Source organism: Epinephelus moara, chromosome 14, assembly GCF_006386435.1.
Source record: "Epinephelus moara isolate mb chromosome 14, YSFRI_EMoa_1.0, whole genome shotgun sequence".
NCBI lineage: Eukaryota > Metazoa > Chordata > Actinopteri > Perciformes > Serranidae > Epinephelus > Epinephelus moara.
This window is the reverse complement of record NC_065519.1, coordinates 34,434,421-34,450,101: the sequence shown is the minus strand read 5'-3', so window position 1 is coordinate 34,450,101 and position 15,681 is coordinate 34,434,421. Positions and strand designations below refer to the sequence as shown.

Genomic DNA, 15,681 nt, shown 5'->3' with positions numbered 1-15,681 from the left:
GTTACCGTTTTAGCTCGTTTCGCAGCTCCCGGTTGTATCTGCCTCCCTCAATACTGAACCAATTTTAAAACGAGTTGTACCTATGAATCATACGCACACATACACATGGGGAAATAGGGCCCAGGTTGAAAAATACCAAAGTTATCCTTTAACTTAGACCTGTTGTCCTCGTTCATGGACACTTTTATGTGCCATCTAGTGGTAGTAAGAGCACAATACACTAATCCATGTAAAAACAAGATGGCAGCCATCTCTGCCAAGTCAGTCTGCAGCGACAAGTAAGTGGACAAGGTCCAAAACCTGACCACATTTTATGGTTGAAACTTATATGATTAATAATGTTTGTAGTTTGATACAGCAACAAATTTGACCAATTTTAGCAACAGTAACAAGCGCATGACTCTGTGACTTACTCGTTTGACATTAGGGCTTAATTATCGTCTTGTTTGAGGACACTGGGACTTAATTATCATTGACAGTGTTTAGTTTTTTATACTTACTTTTGACTTAATAGGCTGTTACCTTTATTCAGTTATGACTGCAAATACTGAAAGAGCACTAGATGTAAAACCTTATTTGTCCCATTTTGCCTGATGTTTCACATTACCTAACCTCCCCCCTAGATGCATGGCTCCTTCGCATTTTAGGGAACTACACCCGGTTTAAAAATTCATACGTATTATTGCTATGGTCAAAGAAAGTTCAAAAATATTACTAAACATAAACAACTCTCTCCTAAATCCAAAAGCTAGAGTGCTAATACTCAAATTTGTGATGTCACAGGGTATTAAGTCTGGAGCTTCTCCAATGACAATGAATTTGGAAAGATAGATGACACTGAGAGTTCCCAGGGGAATGTTCTGACTATATGGGTACATTTTCTGTTTCAGAACTGAGAACATTACAATAGTATTGCTCATCTGGGTATAAAAAGACAACAAACTTTCTGTGGGTCCACTAAATTAGCCTCTCACTGATTGTCTACGGAGCAGCTCCAGACTTTATACCCAGTGATGTCACATGTTTGAGACTTCTCTGGGTTCTGGCTTTGAGAGAGGGTAACTCATGTTCATAAATATTGATTGAACTTTCCTGGGCCATGGAAATAACTTGCATGCAAACTCACACACACCGTCATCAGGCAAACAGGCTTTATCTGATGACGGTCTAGTTACCGAAACTTTGCAATAAATGTACTATTTTTGCAAGTTAAACAGTGTGTGTGAGTTTGTCTGCAAGTTGTGTGCGGCTTGTCCCTTTTCCGTGCACCTGTTTTGTAATAGGTGTGTGAAGTATTCCTTTGTTCTAGACCATGGAATATAGGAATTCTTAATTTAGGTGGTGTTCTCCTTTAAAAGGTGTCAGTCCTCTTACACCATGCCAAGATGGACTATATTGAGATCCCTTATTAAAAGTGTGAAAATACTCTGTTGGACTGGAAAGTCCTGCATTCAAAACCTTGGTGAAAAAGGCTACAGAAATATCAAAATGTGCTTGTATCAAAAATAAAACTGCTTGTTATGCAGGCATCCAGGTGTTGCTGTCCTATTACTGGATCAGTTTTGTAGCCCTAGGTGGACTTTACATAGCCTACTTTTGGCTGCTTTAAGTCAGGTAATGTAGCTAGCTAGGCCTATTAGCTGCCAGATAAATGTAAATAGTGAAGTATCAATGTAGCCTAATAAAGTTGATGTATAAAGTAGCATAAAACCAGAATAAAAGTAATTAGTGAGCCAGCCCAATGTACCTGGGGGCACGTGTGGGAAGTTGGCCTTCTTCAGGCTTTTCTGTCAGACCGCTCTATCTGACAGCTTTCTGGCAGATATCTATTCATTTCAACACAAGTTACAATTTTCCCCCCTAACCTCAAACGGGAAATCCCTTCTGGCAGAAAGTCCTGAAGGCAAACTTCTCCCAACAGCTACCAGAGCCAAGCAACTGGCATACCCAGCAGTCAAATGGAATGCAGCCATTATTAATAATGCTTATTACACTTGGTAAGTTACACCTCTACTTGTTCTGTCATGCTGAAATGTCTGCCTTGATAGAGACCTAGGGGAGTATGTAGTATTAAAATAGCAAAACATGACAAAAATGAGTAAAGGAATGCAAAGAAAACTCACATTTTCAGATAACTAACGTTAGATAGCTGAATGGAGAGGGCACTTAATGGTGGTGTGTTCAGAAAAGTAGCTAAGTGATAGCATTAGCCTCAGCAAGCAAGACTAAAATGTTTAAAGGGAACACCACCCAAATTAATTTGAATTTGAGTTTTAACACTCTAGTTTTTGGATTTGGGAGAGAGTTGTTCATGTTTACTGGCATTTTTGGACTGTCTTAGACCATAGCAATAACATGTATGGATTTTGAATTGGCGTAATAGTTCCCCTTTAAGTTTTAGCTAGCCTAAGCTTACGTTATTTTAGCCAGCACTACCAATAACTCATGTCTAATACAAATTTTGTTTTTATAATACAGCCGAAAATGAAATTGGCTCACCATTCTCTCCACGAAAAAGCTAGCTTAGCTTAGTAGGTTAGCTAGCTAATGCTCGAGCTCTAGCCGTTGGCTAATTATGCACAGGTGTGTGTAATTAGATAGGTCTGCTGTATATTGGCACAGGTGCACCAATCAGACGCAAGAGCAGGAAACATACCTGATGTCACCGGATGTGAACATTTAAGTCACCTATTCAAATTAGCTTCAAAAGACAAAAGAATCTTAAAACACACAGTAAGACTTATATGAATTTATGTCAACCTACACCTTCAGCATCATTATTACACAGCTCAACATTCCTTTCTTAATAGTTTGGGTTTGCTGACATCTGCTGGTGAATGTAGAAATAACACCACATGGCACTACAAAAGGTTACAGGAATAGGCCTGAGACAAGATATATAGGCTATTTATTATTTGATGCGTGTTTAGGCTTTGAAAAAAACATATCAGCATATGTTTGACTGAAAAACAGGTAATAGCTACTCACTGAATGAAGCTCCATGACCATCTTGCTTATATATCTGACCGTCTCAGCCCTGGAGCTCTTATTTACTACATATAGGTGGACTGGTGGTTTATTCCCAATTTAAGCCTCTTCTCAGCAGCAGCTCACCATGCATACTGCACATACAGCCTCCTGATTGGTCAGTTATCTCTTATTAGAACTCTGCTCACTATCACTCCGCATCTGTGCTCCTGACCGCTGTATTATGTGGGTGAGAGGTGGTTGTGTCTGCTTCTGCTGGCATGCTGCTGTGTCATTGTTAGCATTTCCACTGCTAACAATGCTCTCCCAGTGCTATTGTTAGCATTTCCACAGGCCAATAGACTGCAGGCACTGATGAACAGTGGGAACATTGTTTCAGTGAATTCTGTGGACTGTGGTATTTTATTTACAGGGAGATCTGGTGGGAATATATCAATGTGCACATTTTCTTCTCCTCAAAGCCATTATTGCTTCATCCACTTGTGTTCAAGATCTTAAATAAAGGCTATTTTGGCACCACTGATATCTCCTTGTTGGTCAACTTTGATGTCAACCTTAATATGTTAAATTTACAAACCAACAGATTTTAAAAATAAGACACATATACAGTACATATTTCATATACAGTATATGTCAATCATCCCTTTTCAAGCCGATACATGTCCCACAGTACCCCCAAAGCTGCTCTGCATCAAGCGGGAAATCAGATTGATGAATTATTGATGGAGTACAAATCTTGTTTACTCCAGGCTGAGTTGTCAGATGTAGCCCAGGAGGCTCATGTGACACATAACACTATTTGCCTTGCTAGTTCAAATCATGCTGCTTTCTCCACTCAGGTTGGTTTGTGAACTGTGGGTGAGATGGAGGTAGAGTCAAAACGTGGCATTTGTGGATGTGAGAGCTGTGGCTATTTCACATGGTGAACCAGAGTGCAGGTGAGAGACCAACAACACCAATACATTTTCACCCTAGCAATAAAAGACAGGTGAACTGAAAGGCCAGGACCAATGCATAGACTGTATACATATATAAGCAGCCACTGGGCCAGTGAAAGATGACATCCACCTGTTGACGCTTAGATATGGAACATAATGTATGCTGTGCAGTATGTTGTATGGCATGAGATAGATCTTTTTGCCAAGACTTATGGAGACATTGGCTACACTGCAAACTTTAAACAAAAAATGCCTCTTTAAAACTGGAGCAATGCCAGCACAGAGGCTTGGAGAAGATAAGAGATATGGACAAAATGTTCTGGACCTTGGCAAGGAATCTAAGTCTGTGTGCATACTCCAGTGGTCTGTATGCACAGAGAGGACTGTTTAAAGAAATACTTCACCCACAGAATGATCATTTGTATATCGGATTCTCACCCTGAGTTGCCTTGAATTTGTAAAGAAAACATTTTCTCGCATTTTTTTCCTCTGTGTTTGGATTCTGGAGGCATGCGAAGAAAACAAAACTTTTTTCATGAAGTCAAGGTAACATGGGGTGATGATCATTTTGTAGGTGCAGTATTCCTTAAAGTCAGTGAGACATTCATGAAATCCTTGACTGTTCAACTTGGACCTTGATAATTGATGTTACTAAACCCTTTGAGCGTACAGTACCCTGGGACACCTTGGTAGTAGCAAAGTGGTTAAGGTGTGTGCCATGTTCTCCCAGTGTCCCCAGTTTAGTTTTGGTTGTGGTCCTTTGTTGCAGGTCATACCCCTGTCTCTCCCCTTGTTTTCCGTCTTCCTCTACATTGTAGTGTCCAATAAGGCACTGGTTCCTAACCTGTTCTTGAAGATGTAGGTTACCCACACATACGATGAACTCAAGACATTCGTCAAATGAAGCTCTAGCGAAAGTTCAGTCAGGTAGACAATACCTTTCATGCTCAGGCTGTAAGTTTTCTTCCTCACCCTACTACTCCTTGCACGCATGCTCACTCACCATCTCTGGGTGTCACTGTCTGGGTTTGTCAATTGAATCATCAGCCATTTCAGCTGATTCACAATCAACCAATAGCACAGCAACACACCTTTCTCTGTCAGCCTATCATCTTACTGCTACTCATTTTAAATATGGCTCGTTCTCTGTCGTAGTTCTTTCTTGCCGCAGTCGTGCGCACCCTCCAACTCCCAACACCACCTAGTCTTTACAGATTCATCAGCCTCATGTGCCTCAGAGTCAGCAGCCTCGTAGTCATCAGCCACCACCTTAAGGGTCTGGACTCCATGGGGGGATTTATCTTGCTGCCACTCACATGTCTCTCAATCACAAAATATCTCCCTCTGAAGTCCATACGCCAAAGGTTAAGCTATTTCAGTCATTACTTTTAGCTAACTAGTTTCAACTGCATATTCATGACTTTTATATTAACGCTTTCAGTCATTTATCTGTTACTTTTAGTTAGCAAACTGTTTAATCTGTATCTTCATCATACTTTTAGCTTCTTTTTAACCATTTATCTGAGTTTTTAGCCAATTGTTCAGACTTCTCAGCTTGCTTGCTAACCACTTTTCCTGCAATCAACACATTGCATTCAAGTTACAGCTGACTCAATATATGGATTTCTTTTTTTTTTTTTAAATGTTCAAATCAAATTGTTATTTAGATGTTTTTCAAATTAGCTGAACAACACTGCAATATTTCCATTGCCCAATCTGTAATCGCAGAGGTACCGCCTAGGGTACAAATACCCTTTGTTGGAAATCACTGCAATAAAGGCAAAAAATGCCAAAATGGTAACATTAAAACCTGAAAATAAAGAGCACTAAAGGTCCAGGAATCTTTCAAAAATACATAAAAAGTGCTTTACAAGGTGTTGATCTTTCAATGTAATGGCTAAAAAAAATAACTGACAGTGACAGTATGTAAATTTGTGCAAAATGTGTCTATGCATAAAGTCAGGCACTTGGGACGATAAATTATATTCCTGTCTGCCTATTACTAATCCAAGTACAAGTACAAGTAGAAACAACTTTGTTGCCAGGACGCAATCATGTAGATACCATTAGCACCTCTATCATGGAATGATACAGTGCAGTATGCAGAAAGTATTCAGACAATTCATGGGTCGTTCCTGCAGCCTGATAGTTAACCGCAACATCCATGCTTTGATTGGCTGCTGGGGACCTTACCTGCATGTCATACCCTTGTCACAAAAACACCACTGAGCTCTATGTGACACGCATGATTCTATGTACTGTCTATCTTTTGTTCGTTCCCTATCTTCATAACCAGAGCACTACTAAACCATCAGCGTGCTGTTTCAACATGAGGTATGCACTGGAATGAGAGAGACATTGAGAGAATGAAAGATCAATATGTAACAGGGCCTTGTAGCCTTCTTTGATTGCTCCATTGTGAAGCAGATTATCTTGGCTAAATGACAAATTGAATTGGCGGCATCTGAATCTCAATTAATGAGCCGGTCACACAGAGGTATTTCAACAAATAAAGAATTTAAAATTGTTGTCTGCTTTAATTGTTTTGCACTGCTCCATCAGTGATTAACAACAACAAAAGGATCATTGGAGGATAGTTTGCAAATCTGTGGTGTTTTGAACTCCATTTCATTTTTGAAAATGAACCTGCTTTTCATCAGCAAGTCACTGTAATGATTCATCTTTGGCAGCTGCACAGCACAAAGGTGCACCCATGGTGTAGTTTGGGTTTGCTGACATCTGCTGGTGGAGAGATGAGTGTATCAGTCTCAGAGTGAATATGACGATGGGCTCTGCCGTAGCAATGTGTAATGAGCACACAAATCATTTTACAGGCCTCTGGCAACACATTTTTTCTTTATTCAGAGTAAGATGTGTCAACATCCAGCATGACAAAAATTGTACAAAGTTCACAATTTATAAATGAAATATCACAGCAACTTGTGATCTCACACATTTATAGCAAAATTAAAATGTCAACAAATCCATGCTGTGTAGTACAAAAATAAATCAAACTTCAGTTCCACAGAGAGCACAATAGTTTATACAAAATCCTGTCTTTGTTAATGGTCACTGAAAACAATCTCAAAATGAACTGGCTCAAATAAAATAATAAACTCTGATGAATTCACAATAATTTATATGAAAAGTCAGCTTTCTAAATATGTGACGACCTTTTTGTGTTCCCTATAGATAGTCACAGATAACTCTATTCAGATTTGTTATTTATGTACCAACATCAGATGAGCAGCCGGTTTGTGCTTTAAAATCCCTTTTCCCTTTTTACTGATAATGAGAATTAATTCAAAAACTGGTACTAGCTATTACTCTACTGAAGCATTACTATATTGGCAAAAAGCTGCAGACACGATGCTGTGGAAAAAGGCGTATGCAGTCATGGATGATGGGTAGTAGAGTCCTGAAAGAGGACAGTAAAGTACAATAGATGAGATTCAATCAGGTGAAGGACAAGCACCTTTTGCATTAGCTCTCGAAAAGGCAATTCTGAACATGATCGCTAACAACTAGAACAACAGAATGGAGGGGTGCATACAGTCAGGCATATGGGCACGACGCTGGATTGTATCACCCCTCGAAGGTCTCGTTTCACCATTTCTTCAGCTTTTTTTAAAACCTTGAATTGATTGACTATTTAATCCTTTGTACAGTGATTAGATATAAAGTGCTGCTGGGGGATAACTTCATCTTCCTAAAACATAGCAAAAAAATGAAAGAACAATGTTTTTACACTTGATAATAGCCTACAGTATAACTGCTATGGTTATAATCATCCTCTTCTCTGATTTCAAGTCCCTGTTCTTCCTCTCTCAGTGGTACTAAATCCACGCCTACAGTGGCTCCAAGCAGTTGGTTGCTCCAATCGTGTGCCAAAGAGGTCATCTGGAAAATTGCACGCCGCCGTACGTAAGGATAATATCTTCAAGGACAAGTGCAAATAGTCTACTGGCACATAAGTGGGGACAGTGACCCTGTAAGTCCTGCTGTCATACTCTATAAATACTCTTTACAAAACCCTCTGAAACCCTCCTTTTAGGCTCTCGGGTACTGCTTTTAGTTTCTGTAAGAACATCAAAACATGGAAACGAAGGTGTCCCTGTGCAAAATTGTACAGAAAAAAAGTGGAACTCATATACTTTCGCTTCTAAAACTCAATGTCCAGGTTCCCTCCTCTTTTTTAAAAAGACTTTTTGTATTAAAAGATTTGTATAAAAATCAATATTTTACATAGGCTATATTAAAAAGATTCATGTTACCCCGCTATGCTTATAAACAAGAAATTGCATATACCCAACCTTTTTTTTTTTTTTTCCTTTGCAGATTGCATCCCGTACCGACTATAAACAAATGATTTAGTTATTATATTGCTGAGACATTTCTTGACCCTAGCAACACAAGTCTTGGAATTGCGCAGATTTGATACTAGAAAGGCTAGAATGTGGTCTCTATAGGTCATTGTCTTTACACATTGTTTCTATTTGAGATTAGTTAAGGATGAGCATGTGAACATGCATGCACCGCACAGATGTGTTCCTCTAGGAATTAATTGGCTCTCCTAGATAATGGGATTTCCACCATCGGGTTTCCGTGTAATGATGTTTACAATATAACTATTCATACATACATTCATACATACATCAGGTCAGTTTCCTCTCCGGATTCATTTACAGCACCAATTAAAAATGCCCCCACCTACAGCTACACATCTTTTTTTCCATCAAAACAAAACACAAACGTTTCTCAAGCATTGTCAGAAAATAAAGCGATCCGCAAACCAGTTCTTGCTCTTGAACAATCTACACGCAAGAAGAAGAAGAAGAAGAGAAGAAGAAAAAACATCTAAAATCATTGAGTCCAAAATCATCCAGTGAGGAGAAAAATATGTAGCTTCCTCCTTGCTTGTAGTTTTTTTCATTTTTATTTCACTGTCCAGTTTTTTTTTTCATCTAAAATGCTTTTTTGTCAAGCAATAAAAAGAACTCACGTTCCATTATCATTAGCTTACTGTTCAGAAATATACACTAAAAATGTGCATACATGAGCAGCTAGAAACATTACATGACACTATGTCAGCTCATATGAAAACGTACAAAATGTGAATGTCCTCAAAAACTATTTTGCCATTTACTCTTTTATGTTCTTCCTCAAAGCAAGGCCCGAAAAGAAAAGAAAGAAACTAAGAAAGAAATTATCTCGAGGTCTTTCTACGCATCACACCTCTTTTTTTGAGAGAACAGAATTGAGAATATATAACACTATATAAGTTACTGCACCGAACCATCACTGCCTGTTTGTATGTGGATTTGATACATCAGCCACACCTGCTGGGGGAACAAAAATCTCCCTTTGCTCAATGGTTACACTTGAATCCCTTGAACTGCTTGCTTGATGTTTTCCAACAGGGCTTTGTTTTCTGGGCTCTGGTACTGGTCTTGGTTTGTGTACATGTCTGTCAGAGTGGTGACGTAGGCGTCAAAGTTCTGCTCGCTTATTGGCTCCTGCAGGACCAGACACACAACATGATGGCCATTAGAGGAAAACAGAGGTGACAGAGGATTTAAGATGTCTCTAATCTTCCTATAGAATGTGTTATGATCTAAATGTCAACATTAACTTTTCTGTAATGTTAAGTTTCACAGTTTGTTATTCAGTTTCTTTTAAGGGACAGTTCACCCTAAAATAAATAATACATATAGTTCTTCTAGTGTGAGTTGCCGAGTGTTGGAGATATTGGCTGTACAGATGTCTGTCTTTTCTCCAAACTAATGGAACTAGATGGCATTTGGCTTATGGAAAAAGCACCAAAAAGTACATTTGAAAAATTCAACAGCAATGTCTCTTTCCAGAAATCCACAGACCACAGATCCACAGTTTCATCCAAGGACTATTTTCTTTCTTCCAAACTACACCTGCCGACCCTATCACCGCGCATCACACAAGCATACAAACAAGGTAAACGTCTCTACAGCAGATATCTCCAACACTCAGCAACTCACACCAAAACAATCTAGACTGATAAATAGCACTACAGGTAAGAGGAGAAATATGTATTTCATATTTGGGGGTGAAACTACAAGTATGAACCTGAAAATGAGCAAAATAAGTCCCTTTAAAATGAAGTCATCGACTCACTTGCTGGTGCATCTGTAAGCAGCTGTTATTCCTTAGAGGAGGCTCTTTGTGTGCCAGTGGTTTCTATGGAAGCAAAGGAGGGACACATTTCTTTTAGCTCGCTTTGAGAAGCAAAGTTGTTGTTCTTACATTTAAACACTAGGTGGCAGTATTTGATATACAGCCAGACAGAAGAAATTAACTGGAAAACAGAAGCTGGACATAGATGAAGACATACAGTATAAGGCAAGACAAATAGAGCCAGGCCAGCCCATGTAATGGTGTCAGAATGGCACAATGGTTACAAGGAGGGAAAATTCTAAGCATCAGGGACTTTTTTTTATCAGAACAACGGCTGGAATATAAAAGGATGTGATTAAAAAAATAGCTTGCCATTTAGACAGGATTCTTAACTGTAATTCATTCGTTTGTCAATGAATGTTAACTTATCCATCATGCAAGAGGGTAACATGAATGAATGGCATAGTGAAGGATGAAAAACAGGATAACAGCGTGTGTTACTATGAAACTCAGAATGTAATCATTTTTACTTTTTCTTCAAGAGCCCAAAATTTTTGCAACACACTTTACAAAAAAGCCTTCTATCATATTAGCACAAAAAACCCTCACTGAAGAGCCTACGCCATTGTTTAACCTACACCATTGACTGTTGCTGTAGTTGGAGTTGCTACCACTTTCAAAAAATGCCCAATCAAACCTCATTTCCCAACTCCCCCTCACTATTTGGAAAGACAAGCAATGCTCCACATTTTAGACTAAGCATGCACAATAGGCTGTGGTTAAATACACAAATAAATGAGTAAGCTGCTATAATGCTACGGTTAGCTATGTTCTGCAACTTGCCGGCTTGCCGTTCCTGGTGGCCCTTACCATATGAGGGAGCTGGACATTAGCTAAACTGTTAATCAGTGACTGGCTGAGGTTGGCCAGCTCATGCAGGAGAGATTCATTTTGCTGTTCAATCACCTTGTTTTCCTCCTCTATGGACTTCAGGTTGGACTCCATTGTTGTGATCTGAGGAGAGGACGGGCGGATGACAGGATGTTAAGAACACAGCTTTGTATTCACATGGCGAGTGCGCACCGCTGCTGACTCAGATATACAGAAACACAGGAGCAGACAGGACGTGACTTACCTGTGTTCTGAGTTTGATCATGTCTGCTTCCACTTGTGAATTTGATTCACTTATATCTTTGATTTCTTCATCCAGCTGTTTGATCTCCTCTTCATGCTCCAGTCCTACAGAGGAAGAGCGGCATTAACACTGACACATTACTGCAAGGCCTCAGTCATAAATTAGATTAACGGCCTTTATGTTGGACTGAAGTAATTAAAAATGACACAATATGACTGTGTGGCTATGTCAGAATTCTGCTGGACACTGTGTGTGACTGTCTTCACCTCTACAATACGACTGGGGCAGGTCATTTTAGCTGATTAAGACTCAACAATCCCTCAGACAAATTACATTATGATCCTGTCACATCCCTTTATGAAGTGTTGAAATACACTGCAGTCAAGGGTGAAGTGTTAGCACAACAGATGGAGCACACAACCACAAGCTAGTCCAGATATTCCATGTCTGATAACTGCCGAGTCCAGCCCTGTTCTTCTAGATTGGAGCCACTCTTCTCATTATTTACACCCTACCCCTGAATGGCAGTTCATCTCCAATGTAAGCCTTTGTTCAGGCAATGCTCTCCACACACGCCCTCCTGATTGGTTTATTATCTGAAATTGGAACTTTGCTCAGCAAATCATTCCATGTCCACATTCCTGATTGGCTGTATTGTGTGGGTGAGTGGTAGCTTTAGTTACCGTTGCTGGCACGTTGCTGCTTTATTGTTAGCATTTCCACCCCGGAGAGCCTGGCTTTCCTCATGGCGGAGGTGGCACGTGGACAACCCGACAAACTGAAGGCAGCAACAAGGAGAGGAAGCATTGTTTCAGTATATTCCACACACATGAGACAACTGCTGGATTTTATATATAGGAAGGCTGGGAAAAAACATTCCACTAAAGAAATACTTCATCCGCAAAAGTTACTCATTGCATGTTACCTCGAATTAATGAGAAAACTGTTTTCTTGCATGCTTCCTTGGTGAACAGAGAATCCAAAAAGGTGAACATTTGTCAGGAATTGAATCAGGGTCCACATTAACAACAGAAAAAACATTTCAAAAAATCTGTTGGCAAACTCTCACTCAACTTGTGCAGTACAATCCAAGTTTCATTTATCTTTCCAAACATGCACTGGCTTGCCTTTTTTGGGATGCTCCGTAGTTTTTCTCATGAATTCTGGGTAACGTGGTGAGTGATTGATATGCAATTGTCATTTTGTGAGTGACATATTTCGTTAATGTCAGTCTCACAGAAAAGTCAAACGTGCTTTATTGTTGAGAGTTTGATGGAAAGACTGATAGCACACAAGTTCCCTATACCCACCTCCGATGTGTCAGGAAGCTGCCGCTAACGTGACCCGAGCCGTCGCAGCCCGGCGTGGGGCAGGACATGCCCTCTGTTTTTCCAGACTTCCATGTGAACTGGATGCCATTTAAGTAGCCGTCCTTTTGTCTCTTGGCTGCTATGGGGCATCCCGATGCACTTCTGTGGGATGCGTACTTCCCTGTCACGTGCCCCTGGCCATCACAACCTGGGACTGGACACCTGGAGGGACAGAGTGCAATGTTCTTAGAGAAGACTCTCTCAACAGTTTAATTCACTTTCATCATTTATTTATTCAACCACAACCTTCATTTGCTTACATATACAAAGTTGATACCATTGTCTTTAATCTATATTGAAGACATTAGGTTTGGCATGATATGCTTAGCTCCCAATTTGATACTTTGATTGATATGTTTGATATGTATTACGAATTTCCAAGTACTGTGATTTAATTTGATCATTTATTACGATTTCTGTTCAAACTTTGAACACTTTACCAAGGGTAAAAAGTTGAATCATACACTTATAGATACTTATATCATTTGGTATATTTCCAAAAAACATTTTCAGTTAATCAATTATTAATCAGTGAATTAATAATTCAGGTCAATGGAATTACCTGAGTTTGGGGCAAACCTTGACTGACTGATACCTAACTGCCCTGACTCTCCACCAGATCAGCAAACTTTCTGTTGCTGCTGTTACACAGGTAAGACCCACTCAACACTGGGGTTTGCGCTGGCTGAATTTGAGTTGTTACAGCAGATAACTGAGGGTTCGTGTCCTTGAACCACCCACTATTTTCTTTTTTCTTGCTTTGGCTTTGTTTGTCTTTAAACAGATATGACACCAAGTTACTTTTTCCACCTTGGCATAAAATAAAATTGAACATTTTTGAATTGTTGAATTTGCAAGGGCGTAGGTTTCGTTTCAGCATTGGGGAAGACATTTTAAGCATATGTAGTTGCACATGTTCTAAATATTGAGGGGAAAAATTTTAATTTAAATTTTAATTACATTGATTCAGGCATTAAAAACTTAATGAAAAAAAAAGAGAGAGACTTATGTGAATACATTTTTTACCAACCCCTTGGAGACATCATCCTTTTCCCCATCAAAGAGTGACCTACTGAGTCTGTACTAGCTCTCTGGTATACCCTTCAGTCTGTTTGCCTCCTGAGTACTAAAACACCATAGACTGTATGTGCGGATATCATTTTTCTGGTTCCCTCTATCTCTATTGCTTTGATATAAACAAAGATACCATCATCTTATTTAAAGCTGTCCCAGTGGCAGTCTTATCGCAGTCTTAGAATGCTGACAGTGCATCAACACCATGCTAATCAGATGCAATGAGGCAGTAAATTATTCCAAATGTCACAGCTTGCAAAATGGATTATAGCTAAAGCTAGCTACAGTTGTGAAAGTATCAGTTCTGTCTGCAAATAGCAGCTACCTGGTGTTATATCAGCTTTGTGGCTTTTTGACTGCAAATAAATAAACAAATAAAAAACAGGGGGCATCACATGCACTGCTGTGAAACACAGTGTGTTTTTCTTGCATTTGAGATCTTTCCTCTCGTGAATATAGATCAGAAGTCACAGGAATTAGCTTCACTAACCCATCCACTCAGGCTCCCAAACCTTAACCAAGAGTGGTCAGGACTGCGTTAAATTCCAGCAAACAATTCCATCCTGCACCTCCAGCCCAAATCTTCCTTTCTCATTTTCATTATCTATCTGTCTTAATGGAGTATGACAGTCTCTACATAATATTTAGTTTTATGTAAATTTTCCCTATTCCCTCTTGACATACATACATACACCATTGTGCCAAAAAGCTAGATTATAGATCAGATAGATTTTTGTTCTTTTCACGAAAATGTTTAATTACATCTCCATTTTACAAAAACATAAAGTCTTTATATCTATCTCCAAAAGTATGTAAGCCATTAGAATATCACAGTTTTGATACAGTTGTTTTTCCAATAGAGATAACAGGACTGTGCCATAACGTAGAGCATCTCTGAACATGGTGAGACAGTTTGTACATGTTTTTATATGTTCTATTTGTTTAATTGCAACAGAATATATTATGTTACTTGACTACTAAGGCAGTGTCTCTTTCTAATCTGCTCTATCACCTATCAGTTCCCAACATTTGCATCATTTAGCCATTTAAAATTAAGGAACAATTTTTGTAATTAATCCAATCCTTGTTTTTTCCCCTCCCATTCACTTGATTGTATCAACAAACCTCTTGATGATGGATGGCATTGACACTGGGAGCGTCACTACTATGGAAGTGAGACGAGGGGTTACTATGACTTTTGAAACAGTTATTGTTGACCTTTGTGTGGGTTTGATCTTTGTTACAATATTTAGTAACAGAAAATCCTGAGTACAGAATAAGAAGCAAGATGTAGAAAACAGCATGACCCCGGACAAATATTGTTTCCATGAACCCATTCCTTACCACTCCTCTTAACATCCACCATCCACTGTCTTTCCAATACTAACACTGGGGGGGCCAAGAGCAAACATTTTCAATTTCTACACATTGTATCACAAATCTAATCCACAGATGCAAATGCTTCCTTCTTTGACAAGCTTGCCATTCTTTTCCAACCTTTCTAAAGTGCAGTACTTGTTTGCTGAATCTTTGTGTCCCAGTACTGGTGATGTGTTTTGGGTGAGCTACTTATGAATCAACTGATTTATAGAAAATCTGGTAACTGGTTGATTCTCAACTTCACGTTTAAATTCATTTTCAAACTCTTTGTCCATTACTCTTACTATTTAGAACAAAGGCTTAAACCTTTTTTAGGCTGCAGGGTAAATTTAATCTCAGCACTGAATTTAAACTGATGAAAGCAGCCTGTAACATCTGATTTTCTACAGATCTGTGAATTATTTTGCACGATGACGTTGATGGTATAAAAAATATTGCTCTAGAAATGTCTTCACATTATTGCTAGCCTCTCCCAGGACTGCACCTTTCCTCATCCTCTTCAGAAAGTACTTTGGACACCAGTTCAAGCCATAAATGTCTCAGCTGTTTGAGCCACATATCAGCTCACAGCACACTTCATCAGTGACCTGAGAGCCAAATGGGTACAACCTGGTAACAGATCCAGAGCTGTGCTGTTGAGGCAAAC

General features: G+C 39.2%; 1 protein-coding gene across 1 annotated transcript in view; it reads right to left on the bottom strand.

Moving 5' to 3' along the window:
• Positions 1 to 6,758: 6,758 nt before the first annotated feature.
• The window catches only part of LOC126401427 (myelin transcription factor 1-like protein), a 123,419-nt gene continuing 114,496 nt past the window's right edge, over positions 6,759 to 15,681 (bottom strand). The window contains exons 17-22 of the mRNA XM_050062668.1: positions 12,522 to 12,743; positions 11,895 to 11,989; positions 11,212 to 11,315; positions 10,947 to 11,090; positions 10,077 to 10,139; positions 6,759 to 9,442 (exon numbers count right to left, since the gene is read on the bottom strand). Of these exons, the coding sequence (XP_049918625.1) occupies positions 9,302 to 9,442; positions 10,077 to 10,139; positions 10,947 to 11,090; positions 11,212 to 11,315; positions 11,895 to 11,989; positions 12,522 to 12,743 (769 nt within the window). The 3' untranslated portion in view covers positions 6,759 to 9,301. The remainder of the gene's footprint in view (positions 9,443 to 10,076; positions 10,140 to 10,946; positions 11,091 to 11,211; positions 11,316 to 11,894; positions 11,990 to 12,521; positions 12,744 to 15,681) is intronic.